The sequence below is a fragment of the Gopherus flavomarginatus genome, chromosome 18 (genome assembly GCF_025201925.1).
Source record: "Gopherus flavomarginatus isolate rGopFla2 chromosome 18, rGopFla2.mat.asm, whole genome shotgun sequence".
Classification (NCBI taxonomy): domain Eukaryota; kingdom Metazoa; phylum Chordata; order Testudines; family Testudinidae; genus Gopherus; species Gopherus flavomarginatus.
This window is the reverse complement of record NC_066634.1, coordinates 22,269,179-22,287,954: the sequence shown is the minus strand read 5'-3', so window position 1 is coordinate 22,287,954 and position 18,776 is coordinate 22,269,179. Positions and strand designations below refer to the sequence as shown.

General features: G+C 55.1%; 2 protein-coding genes across 2 annotated transcripts; both read left to right on the top strand.

Moving 5' to 3' along the window:
- Positions 1-313: 313 nt before the first annotated feature.
- On the top strand, positions 314-10,227 carry MED29 (mediator complex subunit 29). The gene is made up of 4 exons (XM_050928655.1): positions 314-557; positions 5,656-5,714; positions 7,689-7,773; positions 8,984-10,227. Exons 1-4 carry the CDS (start codon positions 330-332, stop codon positions 9,209-9,211), a joined length of 600 nt encoding a protein of 199 aa, XP_050784612.1. The 5' UTR covers positions 314-329; the 3' UTR covers positions 9,212-10,227.
- A 5,466-nt stretch (positions 10,228-15,693) lies between these two features.
- LOC127036967 (calpain small subunit 1-like) lies at positions 15,694-16,967 on the top strand (the record flags this gene model as incomplete). The annotated part of the gene is made up of 4 exons (XM_050928253.1): positions 15,694-15,774; positions 16,495-16,573; positions 16,661-16,777; positions 16,915-16,967. Coding segments are annotated over 4 exons (330 nt in total), but the record flags the coding sequence as incomplete, so codon positions are not given.
- Between the last annotated feature and the right edge of the window lie 1,809 nt (positions 16,968-18,776).

The window sequence follows — 18,776 nt, the reverse complement described above, 5'->3', positions numbered from 1 at the left end:
GCAGGGCATGCTGGGAGTTGTAGTGCCGGGAACAGCGCTCCCGGAACGTATTGCGCATGCACGCTAACGGCGCGGTGTGTGACGGGAATTGCAGAAGCGGTGCACGACGGGAAACGGGAGTCTCGTCAATGGGAAGCGATGCATGCCGGGAGCCGTAGTTCTAGCCGTGTGAGGAGGGGCCAGCTGGATGAGGCGGGGGCGCGCAATGCATGCTGGGAATTATAGTCAGTGTATGGGCCGGACGCGCGTGGTGCACCCTGGGAATCGTAGTTCGGGGAGGGGAGGTAGGCGCGCTGCATGCCGGGAGGAAGCCGTCGTTGCTAGGGAAGATGGCGGCCCCCCAACAGCAGCCGCAGGCCCCGTCTCAGGCCCCGGCGCCCGGGCCGCAGCTCACGCTCCAGGCGGCCCCGGGGCAGCAGCCCCAGCTGCAGGCCCAGGCGGCCGCGCAGGCCCAGGCCCAGGCCCAGGCCGCCGCGCAGGCGCAGGCGCAGGCGCAGGATTTCGACCCCGTGCAGCGCTACAAGATGCTGATCCCGCAGCTGAAGGAGAGTCTGCAGGTGGGGGCGGGGCCAGGGGACGGGGCGGGGCCTGGAGGCTGGGGAGGGGCGGGGCCAGGGGACGGGGCGGGGCCTGAAGGGGCGGGGCGGATTTTACAGGGCGGTGGTTGAGGTGTAAGAGGGGGGCGCTGTGGGTAGGGTTGGAGGGGCAGAGTTAAGGCTGTTTATGGGGGGGGTATTTGCTGATGAGCACGGTGGGGGCCGTTTCTGTGTCGCACAGGATGGGAACATGGCTGCGGGGCCCTTTAACCTGCCATGTTGTGTGTTTGATGAAACAGTAACTCACTCGGAGTGTTACAGTCGTGTCTGGAGTCACCCTCACTCATAGCCAGGCCCCCATTGTGCCAGACAGACCTAGTGAGAGACAGTCTCTGCCCCCCCCAAGGGCTCCCAGTCTGACTAGAGAGGCAGGAGGTAGGAGGAAAGGAGCATTATCAGCTCAGTCCAGCAGATGGTGGAGCGAGGCCCAGCGCAGTTAATGCCCTGATGCTGCAGGCACGTGCTTCACTATAAACCTGGGAATAACCCCCTTGATTCCAGTGGCAAGGCATTTCCTCGGTGTCCAAAATACATAGGGGTGTGTTTGCCCAGTTAGAGGGGAAGTGACTTGCCTACAGGCACACAGGGCATCTGTAGTAGAGGCAGGAAGAGAATCCAGATTCATCCCAATGCCTGAACCAGAAAGCCAGCCGCTTACAATGCTTAGATAAACAGTTGGTCGTCGCAATCATTTGCCATTTGGTTTGTTCCTGTGTGGTCACAAGGGCTTGACAGGCTGAAAGTCCAGTGTCGGAACAGACCTAATGCTCCCATTTAATAGGTGCTCTGCCTGTGAGCTGCCTCCACCCCTTGGTTGGTGGGATTTTGTCCCGGATGTTATAAGCCTCCCGGAGAGTGGCGTTCACCGGAATGTCTCGTGGCATTCTGGCAACATGTCCGAAAAGTGTAAGACGTTGGCTGTGAACAATGGCCCCAGTAGTCATTAAACCAGAGTGACTGTAAATGTCTGCATTACAAATGACGTCATTCCACTTTATGCACAATATATGATGTTAGCATTTTGTGTGAAAAGACTCCAGCTTTGCCTGCTCTGAGCGATATAGTGTCCATGTTTCACAACTGTTCAGCAGTACGGAGAGGATACAGCTCGAATAGATCTAAACTTGGTTGTCGTGCTGAGGTGATGTTGATTCCCTGTTCGTCGTAAATGACCTATGGCAGATGCTGCGATGCCAATCCAGTGAAGAAGCCCCTGGGTGAGAGCTGGAGGGACTGTTGAGCATCAAACCCAAATACCAAAAGCTGGAAACTGCTTTGGCAGTTTCATTATTCAAAACGATTGGAGTCGTGGGTGAACCTGTTCCTAGGTTTTGTATCTTAGTCTTTGCCCACGAAACACGGAGGCTGACATTGACTGACAACTCTGTTTGCTGGAGTGCCTCGCTCTATACTAGGAGAACCACATCATCCGCAAAGGCAAGGTCTGAGAGCGAGAGATCACTGATCTGAATGCTCAGGGACTGGATGGAAAGCTGCACTTTGAGATCCATTGCCCGACAAAAGAGAGCAAAGTCCGAGACTCAGCCCTGCCTGACACCAGATACCAATTTAAAAGGTGCCAACATCCGATTCCCCCAGACGTGCATGGGCAGTGATTCCGTTATGTAGCTTGCTAATCAAGTCCAGTAGAGTGGCTGGGACACCTATGCCCTTTAAGGCCTTCCATAGCCCGACTTGGTCAACTGAATCAAACGCAGGCTTAAGATTGACATACACCACATGCAGGGGCTTCTCGAACGCGCAGTGTATCTGCGACAACAAGCGGATGGTGAAAATGGCGTCTAATGTGGACCTGTTCCCCGTAAATCCTGACTGTTTGAGCCAACGCTTCTGATATAGCCGGGGCTCCAAACACGCCAGCAGAATGTGCACACCCCCATTCCCTGGCACGGACAGCAAGGTGATCGGCCTGTAGCCCTTACATTCGCTGCGCAGACCCTTGCCCTTATAAAGCGAGATCACAATACCATGGTTCCAGGTGGTTGGCAAGGATCCAGGTAAAAGACGGCCAGAAGCCAGCCTGCCTCTCGTCAATGTTGACGTTGGAGGCAGTTGTGCCAGAACTGGTTACACAGTGGAGCGTTCTGTGTTGTAATATATAAGTGGACTGAGAGTCGGAACAGTCTGTTCCTTATTGCATTGTTTCCCAAGGAGTTGGGTGTGCCCCCTGGAGGGGTATGAAGGACTAGCTAGGAGTGGGACCTAGAGATCCCTCCCAGTTTTTCTCCAGCTCCTCAATGAGCAGCAGCAGTCAAAAAAGCTAACAGAATGTTGGGAATCATTAAGAAAGGGATAGATAATAGGACAGAAAATATCATGTTGCCTCTATATAAATCCATGGTACGCCCACATCTTGAATACTGTGTGGTCACCCCATCTCAAAAAAATTATATTGGAATTGGAAAAGGTTCAGAAAAGGACAACAAAAATGACTAGGGGTATGGAGCAGCTTCCGTATGAGGAGAGATTAATACGATTGGGACTTTTCATCTTGGAAAAGAGATGACTAAGGGGGATTATGATAGAGGTCTATAAAATCATGACTGGTGTGGAGTAAGTAAATAAGGAAGTGTTGCTTACTGCTTCTCATAACACAAGAACTAGGGGTCACCAAATGAAATTAATAAGCAGTGGGTTTAAAACAAACAAAAGGACTTATGTCTTCACGCAGTCAACCTGTGAAACTCTTTGCCAGAGGATGTTGTGAAGGCCAAGACTATAACAGGTTAAAAAAGAACTAGATAAATCAGGGGTTCTCAAACTGGGGGTCGGGACCCCTCAGGGGGTCACGAGGTTATTACATGGGAGGGTCACAAGTTGTCCGCCTCCACCTCAAATACTGTTTTGCCTCCAGCATTTATAATGATGTTAAATATATAAAAAAGTGTTTTTAATTTATGGGGGGGGGGTCGCACTCAGAGGCTTGCTGTGTGAAAGGGGTCACCAGTACAAAAGTTTGAGAATTACTGAGAGAAGTTCATAGAGGGTAGGTCCATCAATGGCTATTAGCCAGAATGGTCAAGGATGATGTCCCTAGCCTCTGTTTGCCAGAAACTGGGAATGGGCGACAGGGGATGGATCACTTGATGATTCCCTGGTCTGTTCATTCCGTCTGGGGCACCTGGCATTGGCCACTGTCGGCAGACAGGATTCTGGGCTAGGTGGACCTTTCGTCTGACCCAGTAGGGCCGTTCTTATGTTTAATTGACCAAAGTAAGTCTCTAGCTGCTATAGTTGCTGAGAAAACCTTCAGAACAGGAAGCAAGTGCAACCAATTTAGTGAAGTCCTCCTCAGTCTGCAGAAAGCCGGAGCCAATTGCTGTGCGGGGGTGGGTCGAGCGAATGACTGGTGTGGAGAAAGTGACTAGGGAGGGCAGAGTTGTTTATTCCTTCTCATAACACAAGAACCAGGGGTCACCTGATGAAATGAATAGGCAGCAAAAACAAACCAAAGGACGTATTTATTCACCCAACGTAGAGTCAACCTGTGGAACTCCTTGCCATGGGATCCTCTGAAGGCCAAAAGTAGAACTGGGTTCAAAAAAGAATTAGACGAGTTCACGGAGAATAGATCCATCAATGGCTATTAGCTAAGACGGTGTGAGACACAACCTCATGCTCTGAGTGTCCCTAAACTGCCAGAAGCTGGGATTGGATGACAGGATGATTGCCCTGTTCTATTCATTCCCCCTGAAGCATCCGGCATTGGCCACTGTTAGTAGACTGGATACTGGGCTAGCTGGACCATTCATCTGGCCGTTCTTATGTGGGTGACTTGCCCTGTTAATGTCAGTGGCTCCTGTCTCTGGTGCTAATGGATGTCCTTTAAAACTGCCCATCTGCAACTTCTTGTGCTTTGAGCGGGGAAATGGAGGCTCATCTTACGAAGCTCTAACCCATGTGTTGATATGGAACAATGAGATTGAAATGGGAAGGCTGAGGTAGCTTTTGCTTGCCTGACCAGAGCCCCAGCATGGGAAAACGCCACATGTCACGTTTCAGTTTCCAGGCTTAATCAACATTAAGAGAACGCCTGTTTTAAAAACTAAAACCGACCTCGAGATTTCACATCCGTTTCTCAGCCCCTATCTGAGTCAGGGAGTTTGTTGCCCAGAATCACGGGGCTTTTTTTAAAAGGTTCATCTTATAAAAAGTATTTTTTAAAAACAAAATATTTACTTTTAAAGCAAAGTGAGTCATCCTTCTCCCAAAATAGAAACCCAGGAGAATGAAACCAGTGCAGAATCAATGTGTCATGTCATAAGGCACTTGTGACTGAGATTCTGGTAAATGACTCAGCACTGGGTTAGATAATAATGTCAACATCTCAGAAACTGCAACGTTCAAATAAAATGGAACAGAACTTTAGCCCAGATTCCTCTTGTCAATGTGCCATCTGGCCTGATTTGACTCAGCAAATTCCTGGGCTAAGTTTGATTCCAGTTCCTGTTAGTCTTTCCCGACTTAGAGCCCCTAGATGTAAATCACAGGAACAAATCCACAAGAGCGGTATTGTTCATATATTCTTTGTATGACCGTGTCTTTTTCAAACGAGGAGACTGATATTGACCACCTCGATGGGGCAGTGAGGTTTAATTATTGTTTGTAAAATGCTTTGATTGGGGTCTAGTGGTTGGCACAGGCAGCTGGGGGTCCAGGACGCCTTTGTTTCTCGCTTTAGGAGGAGAGTGGTGGCGAGTGGTTAAAGCAGAGGACTTTGGCGGTTCAGTCCTTTTCACAGCTCTGGGATGGGTGACTTTGTGTGAATGGCTTTGTGGCTCCCCGCCTCAGTGTAACGCCAGCCCGCAGCTGTGATTTGCTTTGAGATCCTAAAGGGCCACAGTGTGGTGTGGTGTTTAATGGCTGTTTCCTGCCAAAGCCAGGATTCTTGTGACAGAAGGTCCCAGGGAGGGTCCCAAACACGGCCTCTCTGGGCATCGGCGGCATCAAGTCCCAACTCCATTCCCAAAGCTAGCCAAGCAAAGGCACCTATCGCTTACCTTGCACCATCTGACTCTTGCTTTCTCTCACACTCCAGAACCTGATGAAAATCGCGGCTCAGAATCTCGTCCAGAACACGAACATCGATAATGGGCAGTGAGTATTCTGTCTCCTCCTTCTCTCCGGGCAGGGCTGTCTTCTAACCTCGGAGCCAGAAGGCTTTCGCCCGTGTCTTTAAACTTCTCAACTTCAAAGGACACTGCAGCTCACCTCCCCAGTGTAAAGCAGGAGTGACTCCAGTGGAGTTCATGGAACCATCTTGAGATAGGCTGGGCTGAGGGATTAGCTCTGTTGTGTCAGTGAGATCAGAGCCAGGCCTGCATTCGGTGCCTTTCTGGAGCCCACGTTGCTCTGGTGTCTAGCAGCCAGACTTCCCGAAGTGGCCATGGATGGCAGGCGCACCTGGTTCTGGGCTCCCGATGGCTCCTGTCTGGGAGAATGAAGCCCTGGGTGACTTGAATAGAGCACCCCAAATCAGTGCTGATTCGATCCCAGCACAGCTGAGTAATGACCAAACGCTACCCCCACCTGACAGCTGTGGGGGGGGGAGGCCCACGTGACAGGAGTTGGCTGGGTCTAATTGGAAGGGGCACCTGCATGGGCAAAATCCACTCTCCCTGCTGGCACTTCACCCCATCATGGGCAGGTGTTACAGAGAGGTCAAGGACTGAATGAGGGACAGTGACTGAGCTGCCTCTGCTAAAGAGATGACCCTCTGGGGTGGGGGAGGCATATTGATGGGAGCATGGAAAAGGGGAGGGTTTGCCCTGCAGCTGTCTCTTTTGTAGGGGTCACCCCAAGACTTTTTAGCATGTCCCCTTTAAAGATGAGGTGGGCTATACACACTTTGTTTCTCTCCCTGCCCGCTCTGCTGGAGACTCCGCCCCTTCCATGTCTGCTTGTCCCGCCCCCTTCACTGTAAATACTCTGGAATCCGGAGGCATTGCCCCATCTTGCTGTGCATTGGGGCAGGGCAATGTTCCCCAGCGTACCTAGGATTGGGAGGCACCTCAGCACCACCTGCCCTTAGTGTGAAGCAGCTTGTCTGGCCCTGCTATGGCTCAGCTCCCTGAATCCACCAGCTTCTGGCAGCACAAGCCCTGCCCTCCTCGCGCTCTCTGGAGCAGCAGACACACGCCAACTGCCAAGTCCTCAGCGTGTGCCCTGGAGTGCCCAGGACTCCCAGACTCCCAGGCCTGCTGTTCCCACAGGAACTGTGCACAGCAGCTCATAAGATGCAACTCAGGCGAGAAGAAGTTTATCATCAAAGCTCAGAGGATGTTGAAAACACAGTTACGTATCAAATAAAATCTTAACGCGCTTCGGAGAGTCTAAACTCAACAGGTTAAACCTTCTGTCTGCGGAAGTTTGATCTCCCCATAAGTTCTCTGCAGCGTTTTCAACCAAGCTGCCAGAAAAGGCCCCTTTTCATGGAACAAAACTGCCATCCTTTTTCTTCCTGGGTAAAGGGTGCCTGCTTGTCTTCTCTCTGCCTCCAAAGATAGTCAAACAGCCCTTGATGTGCATCCAGCAGATAAGGTCCCTCCCCCTGCTGTCTTTCTCTTCCTGTTAAATCCCCGCAAGCCAGTGATGGGAGGCCCATTGGGACCCTGCACAATTTACTTGTCAGCAGATAGATGGATAGAGAGGGCCTGTCTGAGAGGAAACCTGTTTTTCACCTTTGCTGGTGACCAGTTCCTTGATCCAGACTTGAAGAATGTATCTGGAGTAGATCTAGATGCATAGAATCTGCACGTACATTTTCCCAATGATATTGATGAGCACTGGGACACCAGCTTTCATGTGGAAGCTCACGTGATGCTCTTTGGTGAACCAGAATATACATACCAGACTCAAGAAATTCTTGTGTCTCCTTTGCCAGTTGACGTTGAGGTTCCTGGGTCACAGGGGGGACTCCCAGCCTGCAGTCCAGCCCCATTCTGTCTGCCTCTCTTGTGGGGCCTAATCCCTGCCCCAGGAGGTGCTGGGGTTTGGGTCTGCCTGCCTTCCTGGGAGTGCAGCCATCACCGCAGTACCACGGCTGCCCCGTCACAGTTCCTGTCATTTCAGGAAAAGCAACGACGGGTTGGTGCAGCGCTTCGACAAGAGCCTGGAGGAGTTCTACGCCCTGTGCGACCAGCTGGAGCTGTGCCTGGTGAGTTAGCCCCTCGTCGATAGTGGTTCATGGGAGTTGTAGTTTTGATGGTGTCATGTCCCCATTCTCCTCCATAGGCCAGGGTCCCCAGCTGGACTCAGTGTCCCATGATGCTCCCACGAGGCAATTGCCTCACTGCGGTTGCTGGCTGTGGTGCATCATGGGAGATGGAGGCTGTCTGGAAAGCCTGGCCCATAGAGAAGGAGGCTATGAAGCAACCAAACTGCATCTCCCATGTTGCCCGCTACTGCAGTGATGCAATCATCTCACGCCAAGAGACATGGTGCCTCATGGGAGATGTAGTTCTACCTCGTCTGAAATGTTTCAGATGTTTTTTATTCCAAATGGCTGTCTGAAAATTTCCATTAATTTTACTAAAAACTGCATCGTTCGACCCCAAACTAACCTTTTTTAGTTCTTGATTTGCTGAAAAAATAAAATCGTTTTTGGTTTGACCTACATTTTATTTATTTAGTTTATTTTACTTCAGAATTGCCAGAGAGCCAAAAAATCCATCATTTGCCCTGCTCTGTCTATGTGGCTCTGTCTCCCTCCTGTGGCTGGGTCAGGCAGAGCAGTTCAAGCCCCGGTCTCCAGGCTAATGGTCCTTTTAGTTCAAACAGTGAAGTCTTCCATTGTTAGCTGTAGGCATTGTAGGTTTGGTCCCTACAGGGGATCCTGCCATGGGCGTCACTACACGTCCCTTTAGGGAATATCAATCTTAACCGTTGACACGGGGCTCTGCAGCCATAAACAAAGACGTGGGCCCTGCCCTGGCGAGTTCAGTGGGGAGGCTGAGGCCTGAACAGCCCATAGAGACTGAGCGCTCACTCTGCCCTCTACTGAAGGGGGCCTTTTCTGGGGCAGCAGGACAGAATGGCCTCAGGGGGCTGGGAGAGGTGGCTTTGAAGGAAGAGCATCTGTCAGATGATGTATTAGAACGTCCCAGGCATAGGGAGTAGGGTGATGGGAGGGCTGAGAGCAAGGGGAAGGGAGGGGGTGGGAGCTGTGGGGCTTGGAGAAATGAGCACAGAGGCACTGTGGATACAGGCAAGAGTGCGAATGCAAAGAGGCTAAATGTGATGTGAAAGGAGTCATTGATGTTGATCTCTCCAGGGGCAGGTTAGAGGCTAGAGGGACAATTGCTCTGACCAAGGCCGGAGAGCGAGTGACCGTACCCAATGCATTCATTGCTTCCCTCCCCTTCCAGCGGCTTGCCTATGAATGCCTGTCCCAAAGCTTCGACAGTACCAAGCATTCCCCCAACCTGGTGCCAACGGCCACCAAACCCGATGCGGTGCAGACTGAGAGCCTGCCCTACACCCAGTACCTGAGCATGATCAAATCCCAGATCTCCTGTGCCAAGGACATCCACAATGCCCTGCTGGAGTGCTCCAACAAGATCACCGGCAAGATCCCCGCCCAAGGGGGGCCGTAGCCCACGGTGCCAGCACAGTTGTTGCTCCTGCTCCGCCGCCAGCGTGGTTTGAAGGAGACTTGGATCGTTTCCAGGCTGACGCTGTGTCAGGTGGTGAAACTCTACAAACTTGCGTCTGATCCATGGCCTGTCTCATGTCCTCTGAATTCCCTGCGTGGGTAGATGGTCTCATTTGTATCAAGAGTGAAACGAACATCCCTGGTCCGCTTCCTCCTCCCCTCTCGTTCTCCTCTAACTCCCTCTGGTCTTACTCCTTCCCTCCCCGCTTTCCCATTTCTCATGTTCCCTCCTTTCCCCCCCTCATCTTTCTCGCATCTCCTAGGCCTGATCCTCAGCTGCGATCAGTTGTCAGACCTTCGCCGAACTCACTGCTGCGACGCTAGCCTATGCCATCTGCTGGCTTGGCCCACGTACATTCAGGACACATTAGCTTGGCTAAAACTGACTCACCCAGCACAGGATCTATTTGCTGAAGTCTCTCATGCCAGGGCCTAAGCACCCTCCACTCCCCTTTGACTTCAGGAGGGGCCAAGGAGACCTGAGATTGTGCTGCTAATGAAGTGAGGAGGATCAGACAGAATCTTTCTCTGCCATCAAATTAAAACTTCCCCCTACCCCAGGCGAATGGGTTAGATTGTAGCTTTCCAGGTTGGTGGGTGTATTATTTATTTTTCTTAAACAGTAATAATCATTTCAGAGAAATGCCATTGAATTAAAACAAGCCCAGGTGTTAATTTCCCCCGGCCACCACACTGACTTTGCCTCACTGTAACCCTTCTGTCCTTTGAGACATTTCTCTCCTGACCTGCATGGAGCGAGAGGGGAATCGGATTCCAGCTCATTTAAAGCTGGTTAATGATAACGCCTTGGATCATTCAAAACAGAGGGCTGGACTGTGATTACATTCACACCAGCATAGAGCAGAAGTAATGAACAGAATTATCTCTGCGTCAGACTGGCATAAAACATAAAGGAGAATCAGATCCAAAGAGTGAATTAAAGCAAAACAACTTTGATTCAGTTTGTTTCCCTTTATTTGTCAGACTAAATCTAGCCTGCTCAGTTTCAGTTTCCATTTCTAGTCAGTTTCACTTTCTCTCTCCTTTCCCAATTTGCTCCAGGGAGCTGAATTTTACTCCTGGGGGGAATTCTGTACCACTGAGCACATGCAGAATTCCTGTTCCCTGAATATTTTTTGTTTCCCTGCAGAATGATAGATTCTGAAAAGGAAGCCACGGGGGGGTCACATGCCCCTCCCTGGCAGCAGTCCCACGCGGGCACATGAGAGCAGCTGGGAGAGATGTAAATCACTGGTGCATGGCTGGGTGTGCATGCAAGATGCTGATCCTGTTGCTCACTATCGCAATGCGCCCAGCGGGGAGGGGCAGGGCAAGGCACCCTGTTGTTTGTGGGGCAAGCCTGGCCCTTGCACTGTGTCCGGGGGAGGGGGGCGGGCTGCAGGGTGATGCCCCACCTCTGTGCAGCCCCACTGTGTCCCCTTGCCGCACATGCCCTGCAGAGGCATGGGGCTGATACAGGCAGCTGTGGGACGCTGCGAGGAGCCTTGGCTGGGGTGCTGTTTAGGGAGGGTGGGGGGGGCACCTTTCCCCCCCGAGTTTCACACTGGAGGTCAGCTCGCGGCACACGCCCCAGCCCCGGGCGGAGCTCCCCCAGGAGCCGGATTTCTCTGGCTGCAACTCCCGTGTTCAGTTTCCTCCACTGCTCTGGGGGTGGGGCAAGCAAAGAAGAGAGTGGGAGGGGGGAGCACAAGTCCCCAGAGGTGGTGGTGAGAGGGGGGAAGAAGCAGAGGGTGCACAGGGCTCCCAGTGACCGGGGGGAAGGGGAGTCAATCTCCAGGGGAAGAGAGAGGTGAAGGCAAAGGGCGGGGCCCTGAGGGAGGGGGGCAGTAAGCATAAGAGGAGCAGTTGAGGTGGCACAGTCCCTGTGGCAAGGAGCCTGAGGGGGAGGGAGTGGGGGACTAGGAGCCGCTAAGTGGGTCTTGGGATTTGTTTGTTCTCAGGGAAGCAGGGCGCCCCTTCACCTCTTCCTGGGACGAGACTTGGGACCCCCCCCCCACAGCTAATGCCTTCGCCCAGCTGACCAGTCTGCTCTCTACCTTCCTCCCCACCTCTCCTCCTTCAGGATGACTTAGACCTTGGTCCTGCAGTGAAGATCCATGCGGGCGCAGGGGTTTCTTTAACTCTGCTCTGTGCTCTGTATTGTTACAGACATACTTGCTGGCAGGGATTTTGAAATAAATCCCCCCAAATCATTGAAACTGGCAGGATTGTATTGTGTTGTTTTTGACAAATAAAATATGCAGAATTTTAAAAGATTGTGCGCAGCGTTTTTCATTTTTTGCTGCAGAGTAGAATTTGGGCTCTTCAAATTTCAAGGTGTGGTTTAAATTTAAATCAAGGAGGGCAAGGAGTTTCACACACACTTTGGGCCTATTTTTTTTTTTTAAAGAAATCAAACGTTTCCTATTCGGGTTTTTCTAAAACCTTTTTTTAATTAAACCATAAAGTGGATTTGACAGCGGGCCGCGTTCTTAGCCCCGAGGGGTAAATCCACCGCCTCCCATTGAAATCAACAGGCATGTGGTGGATTTACTCTGGCGCTTAACAGATCGGAACCTAGCCCGCAGGTTTCTTGTTATCGTTGTTCTAATAAAAGCTCTGACCTGTCTCTTTGCAATGGGTGTGAGGTTTAGTTTCAAAAAACTGACGCGTAATGTTGCTTCTCTCATGCTCTGTCATTGCTGGGGGCAGAGCCCTGGCCTAGCACCCTTCCTTGAAATGTGGGATTGTAGTTCAAATGCCCGGGGCCCTGAAAAACTGGGGTGAACTGTCCCATGCTCGCTCCCCTGGAGTTCCACCTACCCAGGCGGGCTTTGGTTACAGTTTAACCCCTTGGGGAGCATGTGGCCCACAAAGCAAGGGACTTTGCACCTGGCGACAGCCTGCAGAGGGCAGGATGGGCCTGTCTGCCTGAGAAGGTGACTGGTCTATCAAGCAATGGTCATATCCTGCAAACAAAGGTGACTGGGTTAAGAAACTCCTTTGCAGCAGCTTGGGGCCGAGATCTTCAAAGGTATTTAGGACCTTAACGTCCACTGTCATCGGTAGGAGTTAAGCACCTAGCTAACTCTGAGGATCAGCTCCTGCAGGTCCAGTGCTGAAATATCTTTGGAGGATCTCTGTGTTCCTTGCTTGGCAGGCCATTTGGGCAGCCAGCCAATCCTGTGTTCTTCAAAAGGATGCAGCTCCGGGGCTCTTAATGAGGGATGGAAAGAGGAAGGGGTCTCCCCTGGTAATAAGGGCTTGGGAAAAGTCCACCCATCCCCAGCTTCCCTCATCTTCAGCTGCAGCTGGTGTTTTCTGGGAATCCAGCCCAGAGCTACTCACCTTCAGCACCCAAAAATCAGCAGCTGCTTCAGGAAACTCTGCTCTAAGCCTGCTCCAGGAAGTGGGCGTGGGCTAGCCTGAGCGGGCCCTGGGGCTAGGGACAATCAGGGATTGGGCCCAGAGTTGAATTCACTAAGCCAGACTCTTAACAGGCCTAGAACCCAGATCCCTTTGTGGATCTGCTGTAACAAGGGTGCGTTTCAGTCCTCCCTGCGACCCTGGAAGGAAATGAGTCTCCTGGGAGCGATTGCCCCTGGCTTTCGGCCAGCGGTCACCGAGTCCCCAGCCAGCTGTGCTCGGGTCAGGATCTTCTATGCTCTTGCTGGCCGCTGGTGCAAATGCCCATTCACAGCAGCTGATCTGCCAGAACTAGGCAGGATCAACTGTGTCTGGGCTTCCTGGGACAAAGGGCACAGCCCTAGATGCAAGAGAAGGTTATGGGGCCCACTGGGGTTATTTAGTCTGCAGAAGAGAAGAACGAGGGGGGATTTGGTAGCAGCCATCAACTACCTGAAGGGGGTTCCAAAGAGGATGGAGCTCGGCTGTGCTCAGTGGTGGCAGATGACAGAACAAGGAGCAATGGTCTCAAGTTGCAGTGGGGGAGGTCTAGGTTGGATATTAGGAAACACTATTTCACTAGGAGGGTGGTGAAGCACTGGAATGGGTTCCCTAGGGAGGTGGTGGAATCTCCTTCCTTAGAGGTTTTTAAGGCCCAGCTTGACAAAGCCCTGGCTGGGATGATTTAGTTGGGGTTGGTCCTGCTTTGAGCAGGGGGTTGGACTAGATACCTCCTGAGGTCCCTTCCAACCCTGATAGTCACTGATTCTATGCCCAGTAATGTAAGGTAGCTGGTTGACCTGCCTCCGAAGGGGGAAGAGAATAGCCACAGTGCAGTGTGCTCTGGCCACACCCCTATGTCCCCTATGGGCCCTGGGGCAGGGAATAGCCACAGGGCAGTGCGCTCTGGCCACGTCCCCAATCTGCCCCCTATGGGCCCTGGGGCAGGGAATAGCCACGGGGCAGTGCGCTCTGGCCATGCCCCCGATTCGCCCCCTATGGGCCCTGGGGCAGGGAATAGCCACAGGGCAGTGCACTCTGGCCACGCCCCCAACCTGCCCCCTATGGGCTCTGGGGCAGGGAATAGCCACAGGGCAGTGCGCTCTGGCCACGTCCCCAATCTGCCCCCTATGGGCCCTGGGGCAGGGAATAGCCACGGGGCAGTGCGCTCTGGCCATGCCCCCGATTCGCCCCCTATGGGCCCTGGGGCAGGGAATAGCCACAGGGCAGTGCGCTCTGGCCATGCCCCCGATTCGCCCCCTATGGGCCCTGGGGCAGGGAATAGCCACGGGGCAGTGCGCTCTGGCCACGCCCCCGATCCGCCCCCTATGGGCCCTGGGGCAGGGAATAGCCACGGGGCAGTGCGCTCTGGCCACGCCTCTGATCCGCCCCCTATGGGCCCTGGGGCAGGGAATAGCCACAGGGCAGTGCACTCTGGCCACGTCCCCAATCTGCCCCCTATGGGCCCTGGGGCAGGGAATAACCACATGGCAGTGCGCTCTGGCCATGCCTCTGATCCGCCCCCTATGGGCCCTGGGGCAGGGAATAGCCACGGGGCAGTGCGCTCTGGCCACGCCCCCGATCCGCCCCCTATGGGCCCTGGGGCAGGGAATAGCCACAGGGCAGTGCACTCTGGCCACGTCCCCAATCTGCCCCCTATGGGCCCTGGGGCAGGGAATAACCACATGGCAGTGCGCTCTGGCCATGCCTCTGATCCGCCCCCTATGGGCCCTGGGGCAGGGAATAGCCACAGGGCAGTGCGCTCTGGCCACACCCCCGATCTGCCCCCTATGGGCCCTGGGGCAGGGAATAGCCACAGGGCAGTGCGCTCTGGCCACACCCCCGATCTGCCCCCTATGGGCCCTGGGGCAGGGAATAGCCACAGGGCAGTGCGCTCTGGCCATGCCCCCGATCCGCCCCCTATGGGCCCTGCCAGGCAGGGAATAGCCACAGGGCAGTGCACTCTGGTCATGCCCCCGATTCGCCCCCTATGGGCCCTGGGGCAGGGAATAGCCACAGGGCAGTGCACTCTGGCCATGCCCCCGATCCACCCCCTATGGGCCCTGGGGCAGGGAATAACCACAGGGCAATGCACTCTGGCCATGCCCCCGATCCACCCCCTATGGGCCCTGGGGCAGGGAATAGCCGCAGGGCAGTGCGCTCTGGCCATGCCCCCGATCCGCCCCCTATGGGCCCTGGGGCAGGGAATAGCCACAGGGCAGTGCGCTCTGGCCATGCCCCCGATCCGCCCCCTATGGGCCCTGGGGCAGGGAATAGCCACAGGGCAGTGCGCTCTGGCCATGCCCCCAGTCTTCCCCCTATGGGCCCTGGGGCAGGGAATAGCCACAGGGCAGTGCGCTCTGGCCACGCCCCCAATCTGCCCCCTATGGGCCCTGGGGCAGGGAATAGCCACGGGGCAGTGCGCTCTGGCCACGTCCCCAATTCGCCCCCATGGGCCCTGGGGCAGGGAATAGCCACAGGGCAGTGCGCTCTGGCCACGCCCCCAATCTGCCCCCTATGGGCCCTGGGGCAGGGAATAGCCACAGGGCAGTGCGCTCTGGCCATGCCCCCGATCCGCCCCCTATGGGCCCTGGGGCAGGGAATAGCCACGGGGCAGTGCGCTCTGGCCATGCCCCCAGTCTTCCCCCTATGGGCCCTGGGGCAGGGAATAGCCACAGGGCAGTGCGCTCTGGCCATGCCCCCAGTCTTCCCCCTATGGGCCCTGGGGCAGGGAATAGCCACGGGGCAGTGCGCTCTGGCCATGCCCCCAGTCTTCCCCCTATGGGCCCTGGGGCAGGGAATAGCCACAGGGCAGTGCGCTCTGGCCATGCCCCCGATCCGACCCGTGCTGGGGCCTGTACACCCAGCTCCACGCTGTCTGGGGAGATCCCCTGCACAGGTGAGAGTCTCATGGGGGCTGTTTCCACCCACATTGAAGGCCCCTGTGCTGCCGGATCCCCTCCCTGCAGCTTGGCGGGGCCCCGGGTGGCTTTGGCCGACGTCTTTGTTCCTTGACCTCGAGCGCGTCAGAGCGACACGACCGGGAAGCTGGGCTTCGAGGAGTTCAAGTATTTGTGGGGGAACATCAAGAAATGGCAGGTAGAGAGGTGGGGGGAGGGGGGCGGCTAGCGCGTAGCTGAGACCCGACTGTACCCCCCCTCTGGGTGTGGGGACAGGAGGGGGAACGAGAGACCTTGGGGTTCCCAGCCTGGGGGGGCCCTTTTTAAGAGCGCTGGACTCCAAGGAGCCTTCCCAGCTGGAATTGACGTGTGTCACTTTCAGCCTTGGGGGGGGCACACTTGCTGCTGCATTGCCTTCTGGGTACCCAGAATTCCAAGCGCCGATCCCCTGCCTACCTGCTAGAGGTACTGGGGGTGTCCGGCAGGGGGGCAGCTGTGAATCTCGGGGGCGGGGGAGGGGAGGCATCTGGGATCCACACAGTCCCCTCCTTGGGGGCAGAGTTAAGGGGCTGCGTTGCCTGTGATGTTCCCCCCACCACCGCTCCCTCCACCCAGCGTTCTAGCAAGGGCTGCCATTTTAATGGTGGGGGGGGGACATCTCTCTCATATGCCTCCTGCCCCCCATGTGCCACTTGAGTAGTGGGATGGTGGTTTCTTATTTCCCTTCCCCCCTCTGCCATTCTTGGCGGGGGGGGTGAGGGGAGGAATCTCGGCTACTGTCCCTTCCCCCCTCGCCCATATCTGCCATCTCTCTGCCTGTGGTCCCCCTCCCTGCCCAGGCTCAATCTGCGGCTGTGTGTTTGTGCTGGGGGGGGGACTCTCTTATCGCATAACCAACTTGTCCCCCTCGACCCCCCAGTGTGTCTACAAACAGTACGACACGGACCGATCCGGCACCATCGGGAGCAGCGAGCTGCCAGGCGCCTTCGAGGCGGCGGGTAAGGAGCCGCTGAGGGGTGGGATTGGCGGGGGGGACCCACAAGGGCTGTCTCAGGTGGATAAGGAGTGACTGTCTCTCCCCCCAGGCTTCCGGCTGAACGAGCAGCTGTACCAGATGATCGTGCGCAGGTACTCAGACGAGAACGGCCACATGGACTTCGACAACTTCATCAGCTGCCTGGTTCGCTTGGACGCCATGTTTCGTAAGTGGCCTGTGGGTCGGCCCTGAGGATGAGGGGGAGGGTTCTGGAGTCCTCTGCCCCCCTCGCCCCCTCCATCCGCCGCTCCCGCCCCTGCCTCTAGTGTGAGCTGGTCCCCTCCATTCTGGGTTTTTCTCCAGGTGTATACAGCACCTGGCACAATGGCGGCCTGGTCCATGACACGGGCTCCTAGGTGCTACCGTAATACAACTAATTGCGCTAGAAGGTACTAGTGCCATGATGGGCCCCTACATGCTACCGTAATACAACTAATGGCCATAAAAATGTACAGCGCCTGGCACCAGGGGTGTGTGCACTGCTGCCCCCTTCTCGCTGGGATCGGGACCGCTCAGCTGTGTTTCTTAGCTCCCTCTGCTGCTAACAGCTGATGAATATCCTCCTAGAGCAGCTGGGAGGGGAGTTCAAATCCCTCCGGCATCAAAGCCACCCCTGGGTGGGGGTTTCCCCAGGCGGTTGTGGAGGGCTGTGCTGATAACCCCTCCTGCAATGAGGCGGCAGCGGTAGGACTGGGAAGAGGACATCCAGTTCTCCGCAGGTTCCTGCGGTTGAAAAAGGCAGGTTGCATCACAGCAGAATTTTTAGTGCCGAAGCCTCGGAACCAGGGGCCCCTGCTCCCGCTGGTTGCGGTCAGGGAGGTGGAAGCTGCATCCTGTGGCTGTGGGGGGGGGGAGGGAAGGAGGGATGAGCCCCTCGCAGAGAGGGAACGCTCTGTCCTAGGCCAGCGTGGCCAAACCCGGGAACGGTAGTGAGCTCTTGGAAACAGGAACCAGCTGCCAAGCTCCAACCCATCAGCAGGGCGGGAACAAGGAGCCAAGCTGCCTCGGAGACAGGCCAGGCCAGATTACACAGTCAGTGGTGTAAATCTGGAGTCACTCCCTGACTGGCTTCAGTGCCACCTGGGCCAAATTCTGATCACAGTGATGTAAATCCAGAGTCACTTCCCGACTGGCTTCAGTGCTGCCTGGGCCAGATTCTGATCACAGTCAGTCGTGTAAATCTAGAGTCACTCCCCAAGTAGCTTCAGTGCAGACCAGGTCAGATTCTGATCTCATTTGTGCCTTTGTGTGAACAAGACTCAGTGGAGTGACTATAGCTTCTGATCCTGTTTATGTCAGTGTGAAAGCTGGATTAACTCCACCAGGGCAGATCCTGATCTGAGGTGTACCCATGTGTAAACCTAGAGAGAGTCCACGGGAGCAAAGGCCAGGTGCTCATCTCATTCACATACCTTTCCCTTGGGTCGCTTCCTCTCTATGCTGTATGTTAATAACTAACGAGGCCTGTCCTGGCCTCCGGGCCAGTAGCATTCTCCTCATTTTATAGGTGGGGAACTGAGGCACAGGGAGGGGAAAGGTCACACAGCCAGAAGAAGAACCCAGGAGTTCTGACTGTTACCTCTCTGCTCTAAACCACTAGACCACTCTTCACCTCCCAGAACTGGGAATGGAACCCAGGTGTCCTGACTGCCAGTCCCCGCTCCTTGCTCTAACCATTGAACCCCACTCCCCTCCCAGGGCTGGGACTAGAACCCAGGAGTCCTGACACCCACCCCCTGGCTCTAACCACTCCACTAGGTGTAGCTGGCCCTGTGCTGCACCAGCCTGCATTGCCTGGCAGTGATGGAGGGGTGGGGGGGCTGTTTGCAAACCCAAAATCAACCTCCTCTCCCCCGAAGTTCCTGCGTGAGCCTCTGAGCTCATTTCCTGGTTCAGATTTTCAGCCCTCCAGCTGAGAGTGCGGGGGTGGGGGTGGGGGGAGGAGGGGTGGGGGTGGAAAGGAAAGGGGGGGCTGTGCTTGTGGCCGGGGGGGGGGGTGGAGGGGCGGGAAGTGGCTGATCTAGGCTGAGGGATGAACTCTCAGAGAACAGCCTGTTCTTTGCGCGGCAGGAGGGGAATTCTCTGCATTGTTTCTGATTTACGCAACCTCTTCCCATCCCTGCTACGGGGACGGTCCTGCCAGCGGGGAGAGGGGGCTCAAAGTG

What these genes read in the sequence shown, in the direction of transcription:
- MED29 (XM_050928655.1), top strand. Translation starts at nt 330, where the DNA reads ATGGCGGCCCCCCAACAGCAGCCGCAGGCCCCGTCTCAGGCCCCGGCG. An exon ending in ACGAACATCGATAATGGGCA is followed by an intron (nt 5,715 to 7,688) that starts GTGAGTATTCTG and finishes CTGTCATTTCAG; the next exon opens with GAAAAGCAACGACGGGTTGG. An exon ending in ACCAGCTGGAGCTGTGCCTG is followed by an intron (nt 7,774 to 8,983) that starts GTGAGTTAGCCC and finishes CTCCCCTTCCAG; the next exon opens with CGGCTTGCCTATGAATGCCT.